Genomic DNA, 24144 nt, shown 5'->3' on the forward strand with positions numbered 1-24144 from the left:
TCAAAGCACACTATTTTCACTTTATTTTTACAGACTGGATTTTTTTTTGGGGTGGTTTAACTTTACCTTTCACAACATGACAAATGTAGAAGTATCTTTGGCATGATTACAATATATAACCTATACTGAATTGCTTACCATTTTGTGGAGGAAGGAAGGGAAAAAATTTGGAACTCAAAATTAAAAATTGACTTTACATCTAATTTGGAAAAAAACAAAATGCTATTTAAAAAGGAAAGAAATAAATCTCCTAACAATCATGATTTACTTATATCATCAGAGTTCTTTTAAACTCTCCCCACAGACAACTTAAATAACAATGTAAAATTATCTTTCACAATATAATACTCATATTAATGTAAAATTGCTATTCAAAACTTGAAGAAACAAACCTTTTCCAAATTATTTCAGTGCTGATGGATAACTTTACAAGGGCAAGTCAACTGATCATCATCATGATTAAAGAGGAGCATTGCTTTAGAGCCTGTTTTTAAAATTAAGATGTAATGATGCAACAGCTGGATGAAAGGTCTTTGTGAGCTCCTAACATAACTTTAATTATGCTGTTAAAATCAAATTGTTACCAAGGTGTTTTATACTTTTATTTCAGTAAGCTAAAGTTCAAGGGAAAGATGAGGAAAAACTAATCCTCAAATGATTCACTAAAAAAAAAACCCACCACCTCACTACTTGAAGAATGTTAAATGAAGTTGGGGCATTTTCCATCAGATGTTGTCATTTCTAGAGTTAAGGATGCCTAATGGTGTGGGATCAATAATATCAGGAACTTTAAGATGCTGGATTAATTTACAGATTCATATGGTTCTTCTCTTCCTTTTTGCCACTAGATTTTTCAGGAAAAATTCACCTATTGAAAGAAAACAATTTATATTAATATTCTAATGATCAATTCCATTTGATAAAAAAATCTTTATTTGATAAAAAAATCTTTAAGTGTGTAGAATGTCATTATTCAATTGCAATGATTCTCAGTTGTTGAATTTCCTATCTTGAGAAATTTTCAAGCCAGAATTTTTCAAATTCCAAAGCCTATATTTTTCTAACTTAATAGAACTGCTTGTTTCTTTATCTTTATCATTCTCTAGCTGTCTTTTTTGCCCTTATAATTACTGCCAGCCCTCAATCCTTCCCTTAATATATCTCCTTTTAATCTGTTATTCTTTCTAGCAACCTAATAATAGAAATGTAAAAGATATCCCTATTCTGTAAGTCTGCAATTATAGATTTAATTTGCCACTGAACCCCAATGCCTTGCAAAAACAAAACAAAACAAAACAAACAAACCTCATACTTGGGCAGCCAGAAGGTGCAGGGGATAGAGTATTGGTCCTTAAGTCACGAGGCCCTGAGTTCAAATTTGCCTTCAGATACTTAATAATTACCTAGCTGTGTGACCTTGGGCAAGTCACTTAACCCCATTGCCTTGCAAAAAAACAAAAAATAAAAAAAAATCATACAATACCCTACAAAACAAATATATATATATATATTTTGGTTTTTTCAAGGCATTGGGGCTAAGTGGCTTGCCCAAGGCCACACAGCTACGTAATTATTAGGTGGCTGAGGCTGCATTTGAAGTCAGGTACTCCTGACTCCAAGAGCAGTGCTCTATCCACTGCCACCTAGCTGCCCCACCAAAACAAATATTTAAAAAAAAATAATCACAACTGCAATTTACTGCAGAACTTTAGTTCAGGAATTTATATTGCATAAAACTTAATTTAAGCAAAAATCCTAAACTTAAATTTATAACTTAAACAAAAAAAGTCCTGTATTCCTTACCTGCTTTATATGAGGAGCGTACTAATGGTCCACTGGCAGTATAATAAAATCCAAGTTCCTTTCCTACTTTTTCCCAGTACTTGAACTTCTCAGGCGTAATATACTCCTCCACCTGAATTTAAGGAAGTATTTAAAATCATTTTTTATTAATTCTTCAAAATGATACAACAGAAAAATAATGTCCTTGTATTTTCCTCTTGATTATTTACTTTCTGAAGAAAAGGACTGAATTTCTGAGATGGCAAAGATTGTGCCCTAATCAATCTAACCTCTCCAAACTTCAAAGAGGAAGCCCCAAGACCAAAAGAATTTAGTAGAGTTGAGAACCTAGTTTCTTGTCTTCTCATTCACTACTTTCTCTACTATATTATACTGCCCTTTAAGTTTCTGCTTTTCCCCTTTTATTAGTTTGCTATCTATCTGTGCCTTCTAGTGATTTCATGGTCTGATGTCTACCTTACTAAAACTAAGGCAGGGAAAGAGAGGAGATACAAAATTCAATTTTACTCTTAATATCCAAAATTCCAATGAATGGAAAGGGTCAGAGAAGATAATCACATCTGTAAATCTTCTTTTCCTATTCTGCCACTACAGAAGGAAAAATCAAGATCTAGTGAAGTTGGGCTCTGCTAATATAATAAAAATGATAATACATAAATTATATTTATAGATTTAGAGACAAAGATAACTGCTAAAGGTTTTACAGAATTAGAAAAAAAAATTCATCCAGAGGAAAAAAGGCATAGGTGGGATCCTTCTTAAAAGAGTCCTCTGAGGGACAACTAGGTGTTGCAGTGGATAGAGCACCAGCCCTGGAGTGAGGAGGACCTGAATTCAAATCCAGCCTCAGAATCTTAAAAACTGCTTAACGTGTGACCTTAGGCAAGTTACTTAACCCCATTGCCTAAATAAAATTAAAGAAAATTAAATAAATGAAAAACTTTTTTTTTTTTTTAAAAAGACAGATCAATTAGGAGAAAAGGATCTAAGCTGTTGTTTGGTCATTTTAGTTGTGTCTGACTTTTCATAATCCCATTTGGGGTTATCATGGAGAAGATACTTTCATGGCTTGCCATTTCCCTCTTCAGCACACTTTACAAGTGAGGAACCTGAGGCAAACAGAAGTAATTGACCTGTTCAGGGTCAAGTTGTAAAGATCTAAGAACGAATTTGACTCTAGATCTAGCACTTTATCCACCTAACTACCTTTTAAGGTCTAAGTACCAGATATTGCTATATTAATCAAACAGTAATCATTTAAATTTCCTAATATTATTTAAAAAGCAGAAAAGTTGAACAGTGCACAGACTAGGTATTTTAGACCTAGAAGCAACTGAACTCAGAAGTTCAGAGTTCAAATTCTAAGGGTTCAAATATGAACTCTTGATGAAAACTACCTGGAAGCCAGAAAACAGTAGTAAAAACTGGATGTAGACAATAACTCACATTGTATACCCAAATAAGCTCCAAATTACATAGAGGTATAAAGTCAGGAAAGGAAATAGAAAGGAAATAGCTTTCACAACTATGGAAAGGAGGAGAGTTCTTGCCTAAATAAAGGGTAGTAAAACTTACAAGAGATAAAACAGAAAACTTGGATCACAAAAACTTAAAGCTTTTTGCTCAAACAAAATCAATGCAATTAGAAAGGAAACACTAATAAAAAAGAATCTTTGTACCAAATTTCTCTTATCAAAGTGTCTTATCCAAGAGATACAGGGAAATGAAACACTTAAGAAAAAGCACTCTTACTAACTCACACCTCTCAGACTGGCCAACATGACCAGAAAGGAAAATGATCAATGTTGGAAGGGTTGTGGGAAATCTGGGACCCTAATAAATTGCTGGTGGAGTTGTGAAGTCATCTAATTCTGGAGAGCAGTTTGGAATTATGCCCAAAAGGCAACAAAAATGTGCATACCCTTTGATCCAGCAATACCACTACTAGGCCTATACCCTGAAGAGATTATGAAAAAGGGTAAAAACATCACTTGTATAAAAATATTCATAGCAGTCCTGTCTGTGGTGGAAAAGAATTGGAAATTTAAAAAATGTCCTTCAATTGGGGAATGGCTTAGCAAACTGTGGTATATGTATGTCATGGAACACTATTGTTCTATTAGAAACCAGGAGGGATGGGATTTCAGGGAAGCCTGGAGGGATTTGCACGAACTGATGCTGAGTGAGATGAGCAGAACCAGAAAATCACTGTACACCCTAACAGCAACATGGGGGTGATGATCAACCTTGAAGGACTCACTCATTCCATCAGTGCAACAATCAGAGACAATTTGGGGCTCTCTGCAATGGAGAATCCCATCTGTATTCAGAGAAAGAATTGTGGAGTTTAAATACTATTAATATAAACATCTTTTTTTTTTTTTTTAGGCCTTTGCAAGGCAATGGGGTTAAGTGGCTTGCCCAAGGCCACACAGTTAGGTAATTATTAAGTGTCTGAGGCTGCATTTGAACTCAGGTACTTCTGACTCCAGGGCTGGTGCTCTATCTACTGCTCCACCTAGCTGCCCCTAATATAAACAATATTAAAGACTATTACCTTTAACTTAGGGGAAAAAACTGTCTTTTATATAATTTTCTATCTCTTACATTTTATTTTTCTTCTTTAAGGATATGATTTATCTCTCATCACATTCAACTCAGATCAGTGTATACCATGGAAACAATGTAAAGACTAACAGACTGTCTTCTCTGGGGAGTGGGGGAAGGGAAGCAAGATTAGGAGAAAACTTGTAAAACTCAAAATAAATAAAATCTTTCTTGAATGGGGGAAAAAAAAAGAAAAAAGCATTCCCTGAGAGATAAATGGTAAAAAAATATGAACAGGCAGTTACTTCTTAAGATTAAACTATCAACAACCATATGAAAAAATGACCCAGATCATTAACATGAGAAAAAAGAAATGGAAGCAACCCAGAGAGGTTCTACCCCATACCCTTCAGATTGGCAAAGATGACAAAAGAGATGACAATTGTTGCAGTAAAGGCATTCTAATGCTGCTGTATTATGCAATGCATTCTGGAAGGCAATTTGGAACCATACCAACTGTATATGCCCTTTGACCCAGTGATACCAGTACATATGCTATACATATACTATGCCCCAGAGATCAAAGAAAGAGGGAAAGGTACCATATGTAGAAAAATTATTTGTAGAACATTTTTATTGTTGCAAAGAACTGGAATATAAGAGGATGCTCATCAATTGGGAAATGGTTAAACAAATTATGGCATTTGAATATAATGATATAATGAAATGTTTTTGAACTATAAGAAAGATTCATTAAGAGAAACATGCCAGGAATTATATGAATTGATACAGAGTGAAATATGTAGAATCAGAAGAACAATTTATACAAAGACCATAACACTGTAAGCCATAACACTGTAAGAAAAAGAACAATGACTAATGCAGTTACCAATCCCAATTCCATAGAACAAAGGTTGGATCAAGCTTTTCACCTCCTAACAGAGAAGTGACTGTCACTTTCAGATGTGGCCCATAACATAATTGGCTTAGCTTAGATGTACTAATTTTTTGGTGGGAAGGAGGCATTTTCTTCTGGTGGGGTGGGTGAGGGGTCCAGGAAGAAAAGGAGTATCAGTGAAAAATTTTAAAAATACACGGAAAAAAGCAGAAGGAAATTCAGAAGGGAACAAAGACAAGCAGGGCAATGCAGGAACTACTATGTTAAATTAATGTGTACTTCCATAAAAAACTCTCTAATAGAGAATCATTATGTCACATACAATCCTTTCTGTTTTACTCTGTATAATGAGATGTTCATTTTTACTGATGTTAACAAGTTCAAACAATAAAAAAAAAAAATTTCTTAAAAGATTAAAAAAAGAATTAACCAAATCGAGGTCAAAAGCATCAACTCAGAGATCCTGTCCTTTGCACCTCACTTCTCTGCTGTCATATAATTCCTGGTCAAGTACATTGGACTGGGTATCAGGAACATCTGGATTCAAAACACATGTGTCTCTATTCGTTTGTAAAATAAAACACTTGATAACCTTTAAGGTCCAGTTCTAGAGCTAAGATTCTGTGAATGGGTTTTTTCCCATTTCCTTTGCATATGTTTATTTAATATTACAAACTTTGGCATGAGTAAGTCATTTCTATGTAGAATAAAATGAAGATGAGGTCTCTCTTAAATACACAAAATGTATCATATGCAGAATTTTGACTGTAAAGCTTCTAAGCTGAAAACCCAATTTAAATTACTAAGAAGTTTCCAGAAAAGATAAAGATACTGTACCTTAAGGTGACGTTTTGTTGGTTGCATATATTGTCCTAAAGTCAAACAGTCCACATCTGCCTCACGTAGTGCTACAGAAAGAAGCACAAATTGCCTTAGCAGATGTTATGACAATGTACATTTAGATCTAGTACTTTTTTTTAAGGTTTTTTGCAAGGCAATGGGGTTAAGTGACTTGCCCAAAGCCACACAGCAAGATAATTATTAAGTGTCTGAGGCCAGATTTGAACTCAGGTACTGCTGACTCCAGGGCTGGTGCTCTATGCACTGCACCACCTAGCCACCCCTGATCTAGTACTTTCTAAAGAGTGCTTCAGAACAGTGTGGGCAATAACTTTCATTTATTTATTCATTTATTTTGGTTTTTGCAAGGCAATGGAGTTAAGTGGCTTGCCCAAGGCCACACAGCTAGGTTATTAAGTGTCTGAGGCTGGATTTGAACTCAGATACTCCTGACTCCAGGGCCAGTGCTCTATCCATTGCACCACCTAGCTGCCCCAGGCAATAACTTTTAAACTGATCTATAATTAACTCTGTTGATCAGACCTACCTTGCATGCAATTAATTAATCATGTTAAAACAAGTTCTTACTCTATGGAGTATTTATATTAGGTGAGACATGGTTTGATCTTTGATATATCAGAATAATGAACTGTTTTAAAAAGATTTCTACTATAAAGGTTAATAATGGTTAATTACTTAAGTTTCAAAATTAGAGATCAAATGTTTTCAAATAAGATATGAGTATACAGGAGAAACTAACAAAATTAAAGTTTTTTCAAACAAAAAAACCAAAACTTAACCCAGAAATTTTAGGACCAAAATTCAACAAAGTTCAGAATCTTGGGATGCTATGTGATTATATGAATGAGAAATAATGTTATGTTCTAACTTGATTCAAGGATAGAGAGAAAAGTAATATAAAAGACACATAAAGATGAACAGAAAATACATTCAAAGTAGTATTTTCTTTTTGCTCATGACTGAGACCACTTTCAGTATAGGACAGTTATAATTAGACTACAGAAATATGAGAAGCAGCATAGGGTATGATGGTTCAATGTAGACTTCTCTCAATTACCATATTAAATAAGAAATGATTCCTGTTTTTTTCATTTCATTAATTTACCTTTCATTGTTGAATATACTTGTTCATCAGTCTCTCCTAAACCCAGCATTATGGATGTTTTAGAAATGACATCAGGCTGAACATTCTTGGCATGTTTCAATACTTGCAGAGATTGGTTAAAATTGGCTCGGGGATCACGTACTTTCCTTTAAAAAGATCAGTATTACCGATTTAAATTAAAAGTTCAAGAATAGAAAACTTGTAAATGTCATGTTAATTAGTGGTAGGAATTCTACATAAATATTGTGTTGATAAATAAGAAGAAAACAAGATGTTGTTGGCGACCTGGGGTCCTCCTTTGGTGATATGCTTTTGGTAAAGGAGGGAAGACTGGGCAAAGTGTCCAAGGAAAGTGCTTCTCGCATCAAACCCATTTGGGTATTGAAAACATCAGCCATTAGGATAAATAAAAAGAAATGGTCAGAGTGTTTGTGTATGGGAATTTGGAGAAGATAAGGAAAGCCTTGTAACAGAACAAAGAAAAACCAGCTGACTACTGTTTCAAGATCAGAGCAATTTTAATGCTCATTCTCTTTATAAAGAACAAGCTGCCCTCTGCTGGTTAAATAAAAAACAACCAAATGATCTAGGCTTTAAAAGAAAAAAATGATTCTGGAATTTTCAGTGAAAAGAATGTTACAAGTGGAGCTCGTCAACTGGCAACAACTGGTAGAGGGGAGATCTAGAACAAAGGAAAGCTTTCCTGGGCTGTGCCAGGATTAAATGACAAGAAAATTAAAAAAAAAAAAAATTCTAAGCAAGCTACATACCAGAAAGTTGCTAATATAAATCAGAAAACTTTCTAGTGTTTTCATACTAAATATGGTTGATTTATGTGATATGAAACCAATTAGTAGGGGAGAGACAAAGAAAAACTTAGTGACTCTAACACAATTACTGAAGAAAGACTAATTACTTCTGAAAAGACTTCTGATTTAAATTAATTCTTCCATATGTTTGTGATTTAGTTAAAATGCTGATAACTGCTTGTAATGACTGCTCCTTTCAAGTTGTGCTGCACTGAATATAAAGTGAACAGCTCCACAAAAAATCACTGCAAAATACTTTCCCAGAATATCAAGAAAATGAAAGTGTTTCAAAATTAATTCTGACTCAAGATAAAAGAATTTTTTTAAACGTCCAACAAAATCTAAATGTGTTATCTTAAAGGTTCAGCAATTGTTTCTAATACTGAATGAAAAGGGGAAAAAGTGACTGTTGCTTTTTCGAAGCCAAAGGCTAAATATATTTGAAAGGAAAATTCTTTACAAAGGCCTTTAGCATCATTAAAGTGAGGGCTCCCTTGCTTTTTAACCTGCCATCTTCATCATTAGAATAATGATTAACTGGAGTTGTCACTCATAAAATGAGAGACATTTAAAAAAAATGACAGAAAATAATCCCATGATATTACAAAGGGGCAGCATGACCCAGCAGCCTTGAGTCCTTTCTCTGATTATGGCTAACTTGGGCAAGTCATGTGGTGTTCTGTGTGTGTGTGTGTGTGTGTGTGTGTGTGTGTGTGTGTTGTGTGTGTGCGTGTGTGCCTGCATGCACATAATCACCTCTGTAATTCTGGAACAGTTTCCACATTATGGGCATACACATCTAATCCTGAGAGTGCAACTTTCTCTACAGATTTAAGATCTCCTCGGAAATCAGGGGTCAGGCATTCCACTAATATATTTGAATTCCTAGAGAAAAATAGGGAAAATAGAAATGACCAGTAAACTGTTAATATTATTTTGCTCAGATCCAAGATTTCTAGAACTTGTTCAATGGAAATTTTAATACTCTCTACTGTCTCAGCATGTTTCAAAAATAAAGTTTACATGGTTAAACAGCATATACTCAGGAAAGAGAATAAGGATGTATTTCATCTGCAGGGAGTTAAAAGGAAAAGTGAGAGGAAGGATGGGGGAAAATTATCTCGTATAATTAGGATAAAAAAGTAGCACTCTATAGAAATATGGAGAGGGTAGGTATTAGAACTTCCTCACATTTCAACTGATTAGAGCCCAGTACCATTCCTTACACATAGCAGAAACTTACTGATTGATTCATTAAAGGAAGAAAACACATCTGAATATACATATACACACAGAAACACACTTTATGGAGCATACAGAAATACATTTATTACACAGAACAGGACAGAAAGGGGAGAAGGGAGAGAAAATGAGATGTAGAGTAAGTTAAGGGAGAGATTAAAAACAACTTGAATTCAGGGTTTATAAAAAGCACAGCAGAGCCAGCTAGATGGCACCAGCCCTGGAATCTAGAGGAGCTGAGTTCAAATTCGAGCCCCAGACACTTAATCATTACCGCTGTGTGACCTTTGGTAAGTCACTTAACCTTGCCAAAGCTGTGTTGCCAAAAAAAAAAAAAAAAGGCACAGCGGTTAGATGATTCAGTGAGAGAGCACCTAACCTGACTTCAAATCTGTCCACTTGACACTTATTAACTGTGTGACCCTGGGCAAATTACTTAACTTTAATTGTCTCTTTAAAAAAAAAAAGCAAGTCAGCTCTTTTTGTGTTTGTAAAGAATTGGAAACTGGGGGATGGGGGAACCATTAATTGAGGAATGGCTGAAAATTTTGATACATGAATTTGATGGAATATGATTGTGTTGTAAGAAATGATGATCAGGGCATGCTAAGAAGACAAAGGAACTGGTACTGAGTAAAGGAAGCAGAAGAAGAATTTATACAGCAACACTAATGTAACAAAGACATCTTTCAATAACTTAGAAATTTTGAATAATGCCATGACCTACCACATTTCAGAAAACTCATGATGAAACTCATGGATGATGTTTTTGTCCTGACATCAGAAGGTGATGACAAGCACATGAACTGGTGTAAGGGGAGCTGTGATAAGTCACCAGCCTCACTTTCTCCTCCACAGCCATCTGGGGCCAGTGGCCAGATATGAATCAGGACGACTGAAGTTGGTCTGGGATGCAAGGCAATCAGGGTTAAGTGACTTGCTCAAGGTCACTAAGTGGCAAGTGTCTGAGGTTGGATTTGAACTCCAGGCCTCCTGACTCCAAGATCAGTGCTCTATCCACTGTGCCACCTGGCTGCCCTATTTTATTCAAATTGTGACAGATTCAGAGTGTAAACTGGGACTTTTTTTGGACATGGAAAATGTGGGGATTTGTTTTGCTTAACTATATATGTTTTTTACCAGAGAATTTCTTTTTCTTTTTCTCAACAGTTTATGGTAGAGAGGAGAGAGATAAGAGGTAAAGAATTCTTGTTAAGCAGATAATTTCTTTTTTGTTTTGTTTTTTTTAGGTTTTTGCAAGGCAAATGGGGTTAAGTGGCTTGCCCAAGGCCACACAGCTAGGTAATTATTAAGTGTCTGAGACCGGCTTTGAACCCAGGTACTCCTGACTCCAAGGCCAGTGCTTCATCCAATATGCCACCTAGCCGCCCCAGAAAATTTTTTTAAAAACTCCAATTATAATATTTGCATTGCTTTTTTCAGTTCTTTTCTCAGATTCTTTTTTCTTTCACTATTATCTTATCATAAAATTATCAAACTCAATTCAAATACACTGCCAACTTATTTTTTAGACAATGAATCAATTTCTAACACAAAAAATCAATGACAATCATAACATTCTTGTTCCCATAAGATTTATTTTTAATAATAAGTTGCTAGGTAGCACTACATTTATCAAAAAACAAACTGAAATCAAAATAACTGACTTGTGCCCAATCATTTCAAGAACACTGGAGATCTTTCAGTAGATGGTGGGTGACCACCTTGTAGAGAACACTGCAGAGATCATTCCTGGTCAGGTAGGTATGAGTTGCAACTATGACATATAAACTCTGAAGTTCCACTCAATTCTCAGATTGTATTATTATGTGCCATAATGACTTGTTACAACAAACAAAGATAGGAGTAAGACACAGTTAATCATCAGAAAAACTCTGAATTTCTAAATCTGTTGGTTCTCCATTTTCTTTTTCCTAGACCTAAAGATATTTTAGAGCAGCTGGATGGCATAGTAGATTGAGTGCTAGGCCTGAGGTCAGGAAGTCTCATCATCCTGAGATCAAATCCAGGCTCAGACATTTATTAGCTGTTGACACTGGGCAAATCATTTAATCCTGTTTGCCTCAGTTTTCTCATCTATAATACAAAATAAAGAAGGAAATGGCAAATGACTCCAATATCTTTGCCCAAAAAAATCCAAAATGGATCATAAATCAGACATAATTGAAAAACAATTCAACAGCAACAATATTCTAAGACAAATATGACATGATTATAAACATTAGGAGAAATATAAATATGGAATACGTCCTTTGTATCCCCTTGATTTGTCTATTTTTTTCTAAATATACGTCGGGCCTTTTGGTCCAAATATTCCTGCTTGTCAGATTCCCTTCAAGTATCAAATATAATATACCTTGTCTATTACCTAGATATGCTTAATCATTTTTACCTCTAGCTCTTCACTAGATAGGGGAGAAACTCAGGTATTACAAAATAACGAATGGTAACTAAAATGATTCATAACATTGTAAGAAACTGTACACTTAAATAGAACTGAGCACTCAGGAGGACCTGAGTTCTAAATATGTGGTAAATGTCTGTAATAGACTACTAATTTATCACAAGACATGATGAATGTGAGAAATTCAAAGAAATCAAGGAAGATTTATTTGAAATGGCACAGAGTTATAAGTAAGCAGAACCAAGAAAGGAATATCCATAATAAGCACAAGAAAATTAAAGAAAATAATACTAAAAGACAAGATGATTCAAATCAATGCAATAACCAATCTTGACTGCAGACCAGTAATAACGAAACATATCTTCTTCTCTCAGAAAGACAATAGACTACAGGTAAAGCATGAGGCACATATTGTCAATCTTCCAGTTTATTTTGCTTAAATGTGGTTCTTTATTAGAAGGGAAGATTTTATTAGGTATGGGGAATGGTTCTGAGAAGTGAGAGTAGTACAAAAATTCTCTAAAAGCATGAATAAAATTTTTCTTAATGGAAAAAGCAAAAAAATAATTGTCCATAAATATGAGATTAAGTGGTTGTGGATACATCTCTACCCTTTCAACATCATGGATACCAACTATCATTCCACCCACAAAATATCTCTTGGAGTTATGCCAAGAAAGAAACTTAAGATGTTATTAGACATTAATATGACTCTCCTTTGGGAATACAGACTGTGAGTAAAATGAAGTCAGTAATCATGCATATATGGATAACAGTCAGGTGGGATTTAGCATATTTTGAAAAATGCAGTTACTAACCTTACACTCTAACCACTAAATGCTCAGGTAACAACTAAATAACCACTAAACACTCAGAATACTCAAAATGTTAATAGTATAATTGAGGGCTTCAATTGTCTAATGGGAATCTTGACTAAATGCATTATTTGTTATCAGATTTTTAGATTTTGAATTTCCTACAAGTCCTGACCACATGAATCAAAGAGAAAAACACTCACCTTTCCTTTAAATGGGAAACTGTCTTTGCAAAATGTTCAGCACCTCCATCAGCTAGATCTAGGAATAAAAGATGATTCATTATGTCATAGCACCCAGCAAATTTTTCCATTATGGAAAAAACTAATCAGAAACCATTAGACACATACATTCAGTTTGGTTTACAGAAAGTTGTGGATTATAGGACTGGTTCTATTACTACATGATTTTGTTTAAGTCAATCAATTCCTCTAAGTTCCAGTTTTCTTCTCAATAAATGTTTAAAACAAAATTCTTTAAATATTCACATCACCTAATTCACAAGGTAAATGAAAATAATTTACAAAGAACATAAAGGATACTTAAGAGTTGAAATGACCTTAGAGACCATTGAATGCCACTCACTTTACAGATAAGGAAATTGAGTCACAAAGAAATTTAAGTGCCCAGGGTCAATCCAATCAATAGACAAAACATTTTTCAAGAATCCACTATGTGTACAGGCATTGGAGATACAAGTATAAAAAGAAACAATACCTATTTGGAAGGAGCTTACAAGGGGACAAGAAGCATATATATAAAATATATACCATCTAAAGTTAATAATGTAAATTAAAATACAAAATATAAAGAATATAAACATAAGATAATTTGAGAAGGAAAGGCTTCATGCTGAAACAGTACCTGACCTGTATGTAAAAGGAAGAGAGGAAAAATAGGTAAGGAAGGATCCATTCCTTGCATGAGGGATGATCAGGGCAAAGAAAGAGAGATGTGTATGTGATGGAGCGTTTTAAGAATGGAACAGACAGGGACAGTGAAGTGGTACAGTGGATAGAGCACCAGCCCTGGAATCAGGAGACTTAATACTTACCTAGCTGTGTGACCCTGGGCAAGTCACTTAACCCCATTGTCTTAAATAAATTTTTTTTAAGAATGGAACAGACAGAAGCCCAGTCTGCCTAGAATGAAGAGTATAGGAAGAGAAATAATGTCTAGTGATGTTGCAAAGAGAGATTTGGACTTGAAAAAGCTAAACAGGAGTTTCTCTTTTATCCCATAGAAATTAGAAAACTGTTGGAATTAACTGAGCAGGAGAATCACATGGTAAGAACTGTGTTTAAGGAAAAGGACTTTGGCAGTAATATGTGGGATGTAGTAGAGGTAGGAGAGGACAATTAGGAGACTATTGCAATAATCTAAATTAGAGATGATTTGGTGTTGCTGGTTGCTTGAGCGAATTTGGGTTGGAAAGTCAGTTATGACTAAAAAACCTAAGCTCTGGTGACCCTCGAGGTGAAGGCTTTTCATGGAACTCTGATTAGATAACACAACTGAATCATTCGTGGCCTCACGTGTTGATAGCCCTAACTTCTTGGCCTGAATTACATCCTGCGCAAATTATAGTTACATCATTGTTTTTATCCTGTATGCTAATTTTGTGGTTTTCTGCTATAAGAACTGTTTGATACTTTCAATAAACAGCTCTGCTAGTTGTTCTGCTAGAACTCCCACCTGAGTGTATGCATGGTTCTTTTCTCTCCTGAGCAGAATGAATCCCCTGGTAGACAGGGGTATTCAACAATTTCGGTCCAAACTAAGACAGGTTTGTGAGTAGAGAGATCTGAAAGATGATGTGAAAATAGAAAGAGTTGGTTTTGTAAAAAAAACATTAAAATTGATAAACCTCTGATTAATTTAATTTAAAAAAAAAGAAAGAATAAAACTAAATTGCTATTATCATAAATGAAAAAGGTGAACTCACCACCAATGAGGAGGAAATTAAAAGTAATAATTCAGAATTATTTTGCCCAACTCTATGACAATAAATTTGATAATCTATGTGAAATGGATGAAAATTTACAAAAACATAATTTGCCCAGGTTAAATGAAGAGGAAATTAAATACCTAAATAATCTATCTCAGAAAAAGAAATTCAACAAGCCATTATTGAACAGGGCCTGATGAATTCACAAGTGAATTCCATCAAACATTTAAGGAATAATTGGTTCCAATTCTATATAAACTCTTTGGAAAAATAGGTGAAGATGGAACTCTGTTTCTATGACACCAATATGGAGCTGATACCTAAAACAGGAAGAGTTATAATAGAAAAAGAAAATTATAGACCTATCTCCCTGATGAATATAGATGCAAAAATCGTAAATAAAATCTTAGCAAAATTATTACAAGTTATCACTAGGATGATACATTATGACCAAGTAGGATTTAGCCCAAGGATGCAGGGTTGGTTCAATATTAGGAAAGCTGTTAGTACAATTAATTACATCAATAACAAACCTATCAGAAATCATATGATTATATCAGTAGATGCTGAAAAAGCTTTTGACAAAATACAGCACCCATTCCTACTAAAAACACTAGAGAGTGTAAGGAATAAGTGGATTGTTCCTTAGAATAATAAGCAGTATCTATCTGAAATCATCAACAAGCATTATATACAATGGGGAGAGGCTAGAGGCATTCCCAATAAGATCAGGGGTGAAACAAGGTTGCCTATTATCACCACTACTATTCAATATAGTATTAAAAATATTAGCTTCAGCAATAACAGGAGAAAAAAGAAATAGAATCAGAATTGGGAAAGAAGAGACAAAACTCTCACTCTTTGCAGATGACATGATGGTATACCTAGAGAATCCCCAAAAATCATCTAAAAAGCTACTAGAAATAATTACCAACTTTAGCAAAGTCGCAAGATATAAAATAAACCCTCATAAATAGGACTAGCAAGATACAGCAGAAAGAAGTAGAAAAGGCAGCTAGGTGGCGCAGTGGATAGAGCACCGACCCTGGAGTCAGGAGTACCTGAGTTCAAATCCAGCCTCAGACACTTAAAAATTACTTAGCTGTGTTGGCCTTGGCCAAGACACTTAACCCCATTTGCCTTGCAAAAGCCAAAAAAAAAAAAAGAGGTAGAAAGAGAAATCCCATTCAAAGTAACTTCAGACAATATAAAATTCTTGGGAGTCTACTGCCAAGGCAGACTCAGAAACTTGTTGAAAACAATTACAAAACACTTCTCACACAAATAAAATCAGATTTAAGTAACAGGGCAAATATCAACTGCTCCTAGATAGGTAGAGCTAACATAATAAAAATGACAATTCTACCAAAACTAAACTACTTGTTAGTGCCCTACCAATCAAAATTCCAAAAAATTACTTTAATGAGTTAAAAAAAATTGTAAGTAAATTCATATGGAGAAATAAAAAGTTGAGAATTTCCAGGGATTTAATGGAAAAAGTGCAAAAGATGGTGGCTTATCTCTACCAGATCTAAAATTACATTATAAAGCATCAGCCATCAAAACTATCTGGTATTGGCTAAGAAATAGAGTGGTGGATCAGTGGAATAGACTATGTGCAATATCAGGAAATGATTATAGAAATATGCTGTTTGATAAAGCCAAAGAGTCCAGTTATTGGGATAAAAACTTTCTTTGATTAAAAACTGTTGGGGGGGCGGCTAGGTGGCGTAGTGGATAAAGCACCGGCCTTGGAGTCAGGAGTACCTGGGTTCAAATCCGGCCTTAGACACTTAATAATTACCTAGCTGTGTGACCTTGGGCAAGCCACTTAACCCCATCTGCCTTGCTAAAACCTAAAAAAAAAAAACCTGTTGGGAAAATTGAAGTATGACAGAAACTTGGATTAGACCAACAAAAAAAAAAAACCTGTTGGGAAAACTGAAGTATGACAGAAACTTGGATTAGACCAACACCTCACACCCTATATACCATGACAAGATCAAAATGAATATAGGGTTTAGACATAAAAAAAAACCATATTATAAGCAAACTAGGAGATCAAGGAATAGTTTACCTGTCAGATCCATGGAAAGGGAAGTAGTTGATGACCAAGGAAGAGATGGAGAACATCATTAAAAAGAAACTAGATAATTTTGAATACATTAAATTAAAAAGCTCCTGTACAGATAAAACCACTGTAACCAAGATCAAAAAATGTAGTAAATTGGGAAACAATTTTTTACAACTAAATTTCTAAAATACACAGAGAACTGAGTCAAATTTTTAAAAGGACAAGACATTCCTCAACTGCCAAACAGTCAAAGGATATGCAAAGGCAATTTACAGATAAGGAAATCAAAGCAATTCATATTCATATGAAAAAATTGCTCTCAATCACTAATTATTAGAGAAATGCAAACTAAAACATTTCTGATGTACCACTTCACACCTCTCACACTGGTCAATATAACCAGAAAGGACAATGATCAATGTTGAAAGGGATGTGGGAAATCTGGGACACTAATACATTATTGGTGGAGCTGTGAACTCATCCAACCTTTCTGGAGAGCAAAACTGGAAATTAAGTGAATGCCCTTCAATTGGAGAATGGCTGAACAAATCGTGGTATATGTACATGATGGAACACTATTGCTCCTTTAGAAGCCAAGGAGGGATGGGAATTCAGGGAAGCCTGGAAGGATTTGGATGAAATGATGCTGAGTGAGATGAGGAGAACCAGAAAAACACTGTACACCCTAACAGCAACATGGGGGTGATTATCAACCTTAATGGACTTGCTCATTCCATCAGTGCAACAATCAGGCACAATTCGGGGCTATCTGCAATGGGGAATACCGTCTGCATCCAGAGAAAGAATTGTGGAGTTTAAACAAAGACCAAAGACTATTACCTTTAATTTAAAAAAAAAACACCTGTTGCCTTATTATGTAATTTTGCTATACTTTATTTTTTCCTTAAAGATATGATTTCTCTCTCATCACATTCAACTTAGATCAATGTGAAACAATGTAAAGACTAACAGATTGCCTTCTGTGGGGAGTGGGGAAAGGGAAGCAAGATTAGGAAAAAAAATTGTAAAATTCAAAATAAATAAATTCATAAAAAAAGAAACATCATGACTTAACAAACAATAGGATATGTACAGTAAGGAAGAGTAAAGAGAAGAGGATAATGCTGAAATAATGAAATTGGTTATGAATTCTTTATCTGTGAAACAAAAAATATAGCACTAAGAAATTTTCTTTTTTGGTAAGGGAAGGGGGAGGGACAGAGCAATAGAGAGAATCAGACAGATACACATAAGAAAGATGAAAAAGGAAGGAATGATTGTGCATACAATTTGTTAAAGAAGATGTGATCACACACAGGAAAAAGAGTTGGTCTTGCCAAGAAGGGCTACCTCTTTTCCAGAGACTGGGAGAAAAGAGTGATGCCAATGGATTTTAAGATTTAAAAAAAAAAAAGAAGGTGCAGCTAGGTAGTGTAGTAGATAAAGCACAGGCCCTGGAGTCAGGAGTGCGTGGGTTCAGGTCCAGTCTCAGACACTTAATAATTGACTAGCTGTGTGGACTTGGGCAAGCCACTTGCCCTGGCTTGCCTTGCAAAAAAAAAAAAAAAAAAAAAAACCCTAAAAAAAAACTAAAAAAAAAAAAAAAGAAAAATGGTAAAACAAAGAGCTCCATCAAATGGTGATATAAGACATAGCCCCTAATCCTAGGGAGTTCATTATATAGTTGGGGAAAGTCGACAAAAATTTAGTAAAAATTAAATAATTACAACCTTAAGTATTAATTCAATACAACAATGAGGAAGAACTTCATAACTACAACTTTGCAAAAAAAAAAAAAAGGAATTATTATGACTAACCATCTCGATCCACTGATGTTAGCACCACATAATCAAGTCCCCATTCTGCAATTGCTTTTGCTGTATTGTAGGGCTCATCAGAATCCAGAGGAGGTGGTTTTCTTGCAGTCTTAACAGAACAAAATCTGCAACCTCTTGTACAAGTGTCCCCCATCAACTAGAATGAAAATGTTCTAATTTAAATTATCAAGCACCAAACCCATAAATATTTACTGAGTGTTTCTTTTTGTACTGGAGAGAGTAGGAAAGAAGACATATAAGACATACTCCTTGCCTTAGAGACTTTAAAATCTATTTGAGGAAGATTAAAAATAAATATACCAAAAGTCAAACAAAAAATAGTTTAAGATATATCACAAAGTATTATAACTGCAAAATAATAAGGATAGACGGTAAGGGCTGGTTAAGATTATAGATATTATCAACATTTGTCTTTAAATCCACCAAAATAAAATTAAAACCCTGAATAATGGTTACATTATTTTAGTCTGCATGGTTCTGCTGAGCTCACAAATTCTGTGTTTCCCTTCTTAGATGGAAGACTACAGGAAAACAATGCTGGACTCACCATGATTGTAGCTGTTGCAGTGGCATACTCTCCTCCTCCCCAGCACTCTCCAATGTTGGGGCAACGTGCTTCTTCACATACCTATAATCAGAACATGAATGACAGTAAACAATAACCTGAAATTATTCATCAAACAAATACCTAATGATTATGAATTTCAATATAACAGTAATAATTTTTTTTTTTATAGATTTTTCAAGGCAAGGAATGGGGTTAAGTGGCTTGCCCAAGGCCACACAGCTAGGTAATTATTAAGTGTCTGAGGTCGGATTTGAACCCAGGTACTCCTGACTCCAAGGCCGGTGCTCTATTCATTGTACCACCTAGCTGCCCCAACAGTAATAATTTTAATAATAACCCTTTTCCCCAGGAGCAGGACAATCACTTCAAGTTGTATTTTATTCCAATAAATGTGAAGCAATTATAACTTTAAATAGATTCTTAATATTGAGTAGATAGCTCAATGCAGATCTATGGTAAAACATGACAAAAATTTCATGGGATGAGAATGTATACAAATTGCAAATGTGCAAACTGAACTATAAGAAGGAATACCATCAATGAAATCAGGGATTCATTAAAGGATTGATCCTTTGGGACTCAAGTTTTGAAGGGAAAAGGTTTTAAATTTGTTTCCATTCTACACAGCAAGACAAAATGTAAATTTAAATTTAAAACCTAAGAAAAGCAATTTAGCAAAGTGGATAGAACATAGGCAATGGAATCAAGAAGAACCGAGTTCAAATCTTGCTTTGGGAAAACATGCTTGATGAACCCCATGGTGAAAATTTATGGGAAGATATGGACAAAAGTTGCATAGGATGAGTAGGTAGGGATGAATTATGATCTGTATCATTGGAGGAAGCCCCTATATCAATCATAGATCCATTAGTGCATTGGAAAATTAGAATACTATTAAGGAAAATTTTTATAAGAAGATATAAAGAATATAACATACTTACTGTATGGAGATTTAAATTCCTCAAAGTATTTTTCAGCTTATTGTAATTTTTTCCAATAGGAATTTCTGTTTTTAGCCATGGTGGCAATCTTAGCCTAAGTAAAGACAAAAAAAACTTTTAGGAAATATTAGTCTAAATAGATATTGTTGTTAAATTATTTTGCTCTTCCGTATTTCCAAGGTAAGAAAAATTTTCCTTCGCTCTAGATCACCCTTTCTATACATAGAGTTGGCTAACCTCTAACAAAGGAGGAAAACCAGATAATGAGAATCATATCTGCTAAAACATCTCAAAACTAATCATAGTTAAAGAATTTGGCACCATTACCATTTCTAGAGATTTAAGTTTTTTAATGAGTTTATAATAAAAAAGAGAAGGTCCCAGTGTAGCCCTAATAAAATTTATTTTTAAAACATAATATTCAACATTTAAAATTGTAACTACAAAGTATTATGGAATGTAAAGGACATTCAGATTGCATGAAATTACAATTACCTCTCTCCTTTCTGACGTTTCAAAATTCCTTTATATTCAGCCCAAGTGTTCTTATCTGAAAGTTCACCAGATATAAAATCCTGAAGGTCTGGTCCATTCTGTAGAAAATCTTTCTTTTTGTCTGGCAAAGAACTTAATGTTTTGTATTGGCTACACAAATAGTTTCCAAGTACCTAGGAAGAGTTAAGTGTGTTATCACAGGAGCAGTTCTTTGAATTTAATTTACCTAAGAGGAAATGATCCCATCAACAGATTATATCTACTACTTGTGGACAAGAATAGAAACTCTTCAGAAAAACAAGAAAGTTACCTGTATTTTCTATTCTCTGTAGTTTAAAATCTAAGATATAAAAGCACACAATGCCCATAAATACTAATGAAAAGAAAGGAAAATTTGGTTATCACTTGGATCCCCAGACCCAGTAAAAAATACCACAGATTTTGTTGTTGAATAGATTTATGTATTTATTAAAGCCAGTTCTGGCTATATTTTGTTGGTCTCATTGAAGTTCTTGTGAAAATGTATATATATGAAAGTAACAAAACTTCCATTTGAAAAACAATTCCATAATCAGAAATTTTCTTGTTCGATCTCATTTGGGTGGCTAGGTGGGGCAGTGGAGCACCCACCAGCCCTAGAGTCAGGAGGACCCTAGGTCAAATCCGGCCCCATTTGCCTTGCAAAAACCTAAAAAACAATCTCATTTGCCTAAACTGGTAAGATTTAATTAAATTGCTAAGGTTAATCATTCTTTAAGAGAAATAAAAAAAAAAACCCAAAACACTGCAGAAACACAAAATTTCAGAATTGGGAAGACCTCACTGGTTACTTTGTCCATATCCTTCCTGAAAAAGAATCCTTCTTTTAAATAGATGCTTTTAGATTTGATGTTATTGGGGGGGGAGGGGGGCAGTTAAGTGGCACAGTGGATAGAGTACTGGATCTGGAGTCAGGAGGACCTGAGTTCAAAATCAGGCTCAGATACTTAATAATGCCTACCTGTGTAACCCTGGGCAAGTCACTCTTAAAACCCCATTGCCTTAAATAAAGAAAATTAAGTAGATTTTGTGATAGGTGAAATAGCTTTGAAAAATTATTAAATCTAGTTATAAATCTGAATAAGACATATTTCTCCACTTATGTTTAAAAACAAAAGCAAAAATCAGAAACCTGATACAAATTTCAGATCATTTGGACAAACTTCTACATAGAAGAATATTATTGTTTTTAAAAAAACAAGGAGGCTTAAGTGTCTTGCTCAGAATCACAGAGTAAGAAAGCATCAAGTGTTTGAGGCCAGTGTTCTATCCACTTTACCACTTAGCTGTCTCAAGATTATCATTCATTTTTTACCAACACTTTACTTATTTATTTATTTATGGGGTTAAGTTGCTTGCCCAAGGTCACACAGCTAGGTAATTATTAAGTGTCTGAGGCCGGATTTGGGTGCTCTATTATCCACTGTGCCACCTAGCCACCCCTCACCAACACATCATTAATGTCTACTGTGAGATTATGTTTTCAGCCTAGTAAATATTCATCAATAATCCAACCTGGGAATATAGTTTTATGACCATGGGCAAGTAATTTCACCCCTTTCACCATCAGTTTTCTGTATGCAAAATGAAGATACTTTTACACTTGTCTCACAAGACTGTTTTAAGGAATCAACTACTCAATCAAGAAGTATTGAGCTTGGTACTAAGGAATAAAACAAAAAATGTAGCAGTCCCTGCTCTCAAAAAACTTATGATTCTTTTAGACACAGAGAAGTCAACACAAGCCAAGAGGGAAGGAAGACCCTCGGGAAAAACCACTTGTAGAAAGTAGTTCATTAAGCTTTAAAGGAAGCTAAGGATACTGAGAGGTACAGTAGGGGTTCTTTGCCTTTGACCCATTAGCTTAGTTTTTAAAAAAAATCAATTCTGAAAATTCATAGGTTTAACGAAACTGTCAAAACCTTAAATCAAGATTAAGAATAGGGGCAGCTAGGTGGTGCAGTGGATAGAGCACCAGCCATGGAGTCAGGAGTCCCTGAGTTCAAATCTGGCCTCAGACACTTAATTACATTGCTGTGTGTCCTTGCAAAAAAAAACACAACTAAAAAAAAAAAAGATTAAGAATCGTGAATTCCAGACATATTAGAACCAGCAGATGGACTGGTTCATAGGAAGGACATATTTGGGTAGAATGTGGAGTATGTGAAATGTGTTAATTAGTTTCATAAGGTAGACAAGATCCAGATCACTACTACCTATGAAAGCCATTTGGTTAATTTGGGTGTTAAGTGGAGTATGGGCAATGTGCAATGAATAGTATTATAGTATGTATTTCAGCCCAGAGGCTGCAGGAAGTTTAGGGAGTAGTAAGATTAGATATCTCCGAGGGTCTATGTTTTTTTGGGGGGGAGGGGGTATTATGTTTACTTTTTTTTTTAAGGTTTTTTGCAAGGCAAATGGGGTTAAGTGGCTTGCCCAAGGCCATACAGCTAGGTAATTATTAAATGTCTGAGACCAGATTTGAACCCAGGGACTCCTGACTCCAGGGCTGGTGCTTTATCCACTGTGCCACGTAGCCACCCCTATGCTTACTCTTAAACAAGAATATTTTAATAAAGTATAAAAAAAAATCATTTGTACAAAATAATAAATAAATTAAAAAGATTAGATTTCTCCTCTCAAACAAATTAATGTACTTCCTAAGGGTTTTTTATAAATGTCAATTATTATTATAATATTTTTGAAAAAGCCTGCCCTACCTCCCTGAGTTGCTGGGAGCCATAAAAGGTCCTTCCTCATGCTTCTCCTTGTTTTCCTTAATCACTTTGTTCTAACTTTGTAAGTCCACTTGTTTACTTCTCAGCTCCACCCTGAATGGTATTTTTCCAATCTTTTTTTTATATTTACGTCCCCCTAGTCGTTATCTGATAAATGTTGACTGGTCGATGAATGAGAAAACGTGTAGAAATGTTTCCTTGAAAACCATATACGCAAGTGAGTGATAAATACCACTAATGACTTTTAGTAATTAGTAATAAGTCGTCAATACTTATTACGGTTATTTTTCATCCTTCATAGAAGCGCCCTCGTCGCTCCTGCGCGTCTCTCACAGCCCCAGGCTGCAGCGCCGGCCGTGGCTTTGGCCGGGTGGGTGAGGGTCAGCGGTGGGGCGGGGAGGAGCGGGCAGGGCCGGGCAGGGCCAGCTCGCCCCGGCGGCCTCCGGGGTCCTTCACTCACCCGGGCCCCAAGGATGCCGGAGACCCCGCTGCAGCGGAGAGACATCCCGAGAAAAGAGGTTGACGGGCCCGGCCGGCCGGCCACCGACTCCACTAGAGCTGTCACGCGGGGCGGGAAGTGACGGGGAAGCAGGAAGCATTCTCAAAGCGCCGTCCAGCGGAAGGACAAAGTCCCGATCGTCGCAGGAGAAACGCGTAACCGCACGGAAGGCGGACGTCAAACTCCCGCCCCTCGCCCTGCTAGAGAGCTCGCGATACGGAAAGCCGTCAGGGGATTGGTTGCTGTAGGGCGAGTCGTTATGACGCAAGACGCAGACTGTGCGTGTAGGTACAAAAGCGTGATGACGGAGTACGTTCTCTCTTTGGCCCATTCACGATCAGGTGAGCTGCTCTTCGTCTTATGTGGCTTTTTTTTCATCCTAATCCATCGCTTTTGGGGAAGCCGTTCTCGGGGGTCCTTGGCTCCACATCTGCACCCCAGTTGTTCCTCTGTGCAGCAAGCATTGTGTGGGTCCTCCTGCCCTTGCCTAACCACGCTA

General features: G+C 35.5%; 1 protein-coding gene across 1 annotated transcript; it reads right to left on the reverse strand.

Annotated features, from left to right (window-relative positions):
• On the reverse strand, positions 1-23777 carry LIAS (lipoic acid synthetase). The gene is made up of 11 exons (XM_074229612.1): positions 23607-23777; positions 20370-20542; positions 19875-19968; positions 18913-18993; positions 18345-18501; positions 12709-12766; positions 8780-8908; positions 7215-7360; positions 6086-6156; positions 1804-1915; positions 1-868 (listed from the first exon to the last, which is right to left on the reverse strand). The coding sequence occupies exons 1-11, from the start codon at positions 23649-23651 to the stop codon at positions 816-818; spliced, it is 1119 nt and encodes a 372-aa protein (XP_074085713.1). The 5' UTR covers positions 23652-23777; the 3' UTR covers positions 1-815.
• Between the last annotated feature and the right edge of the window lie 367 nt (positions 23778-24144).

The sequence above is a fragment of the Macrotis lagotis genome, chromosome 3, assembly GCF_037893015.1.
Source record: "Macrotis lagotis isolate mMagLag1 chromosome 3, bilby.v1.9.chrom.fasta, whole genome shotgun sequence".
In the NCBI taxonomy this organism is placed as follows: domain Eukaryota; kingdom Metazoa; phylum Chordata; class Mammalia; order Peramelemorphia; family Peramelidae; genus Macrotis; species Macrotis lagotis.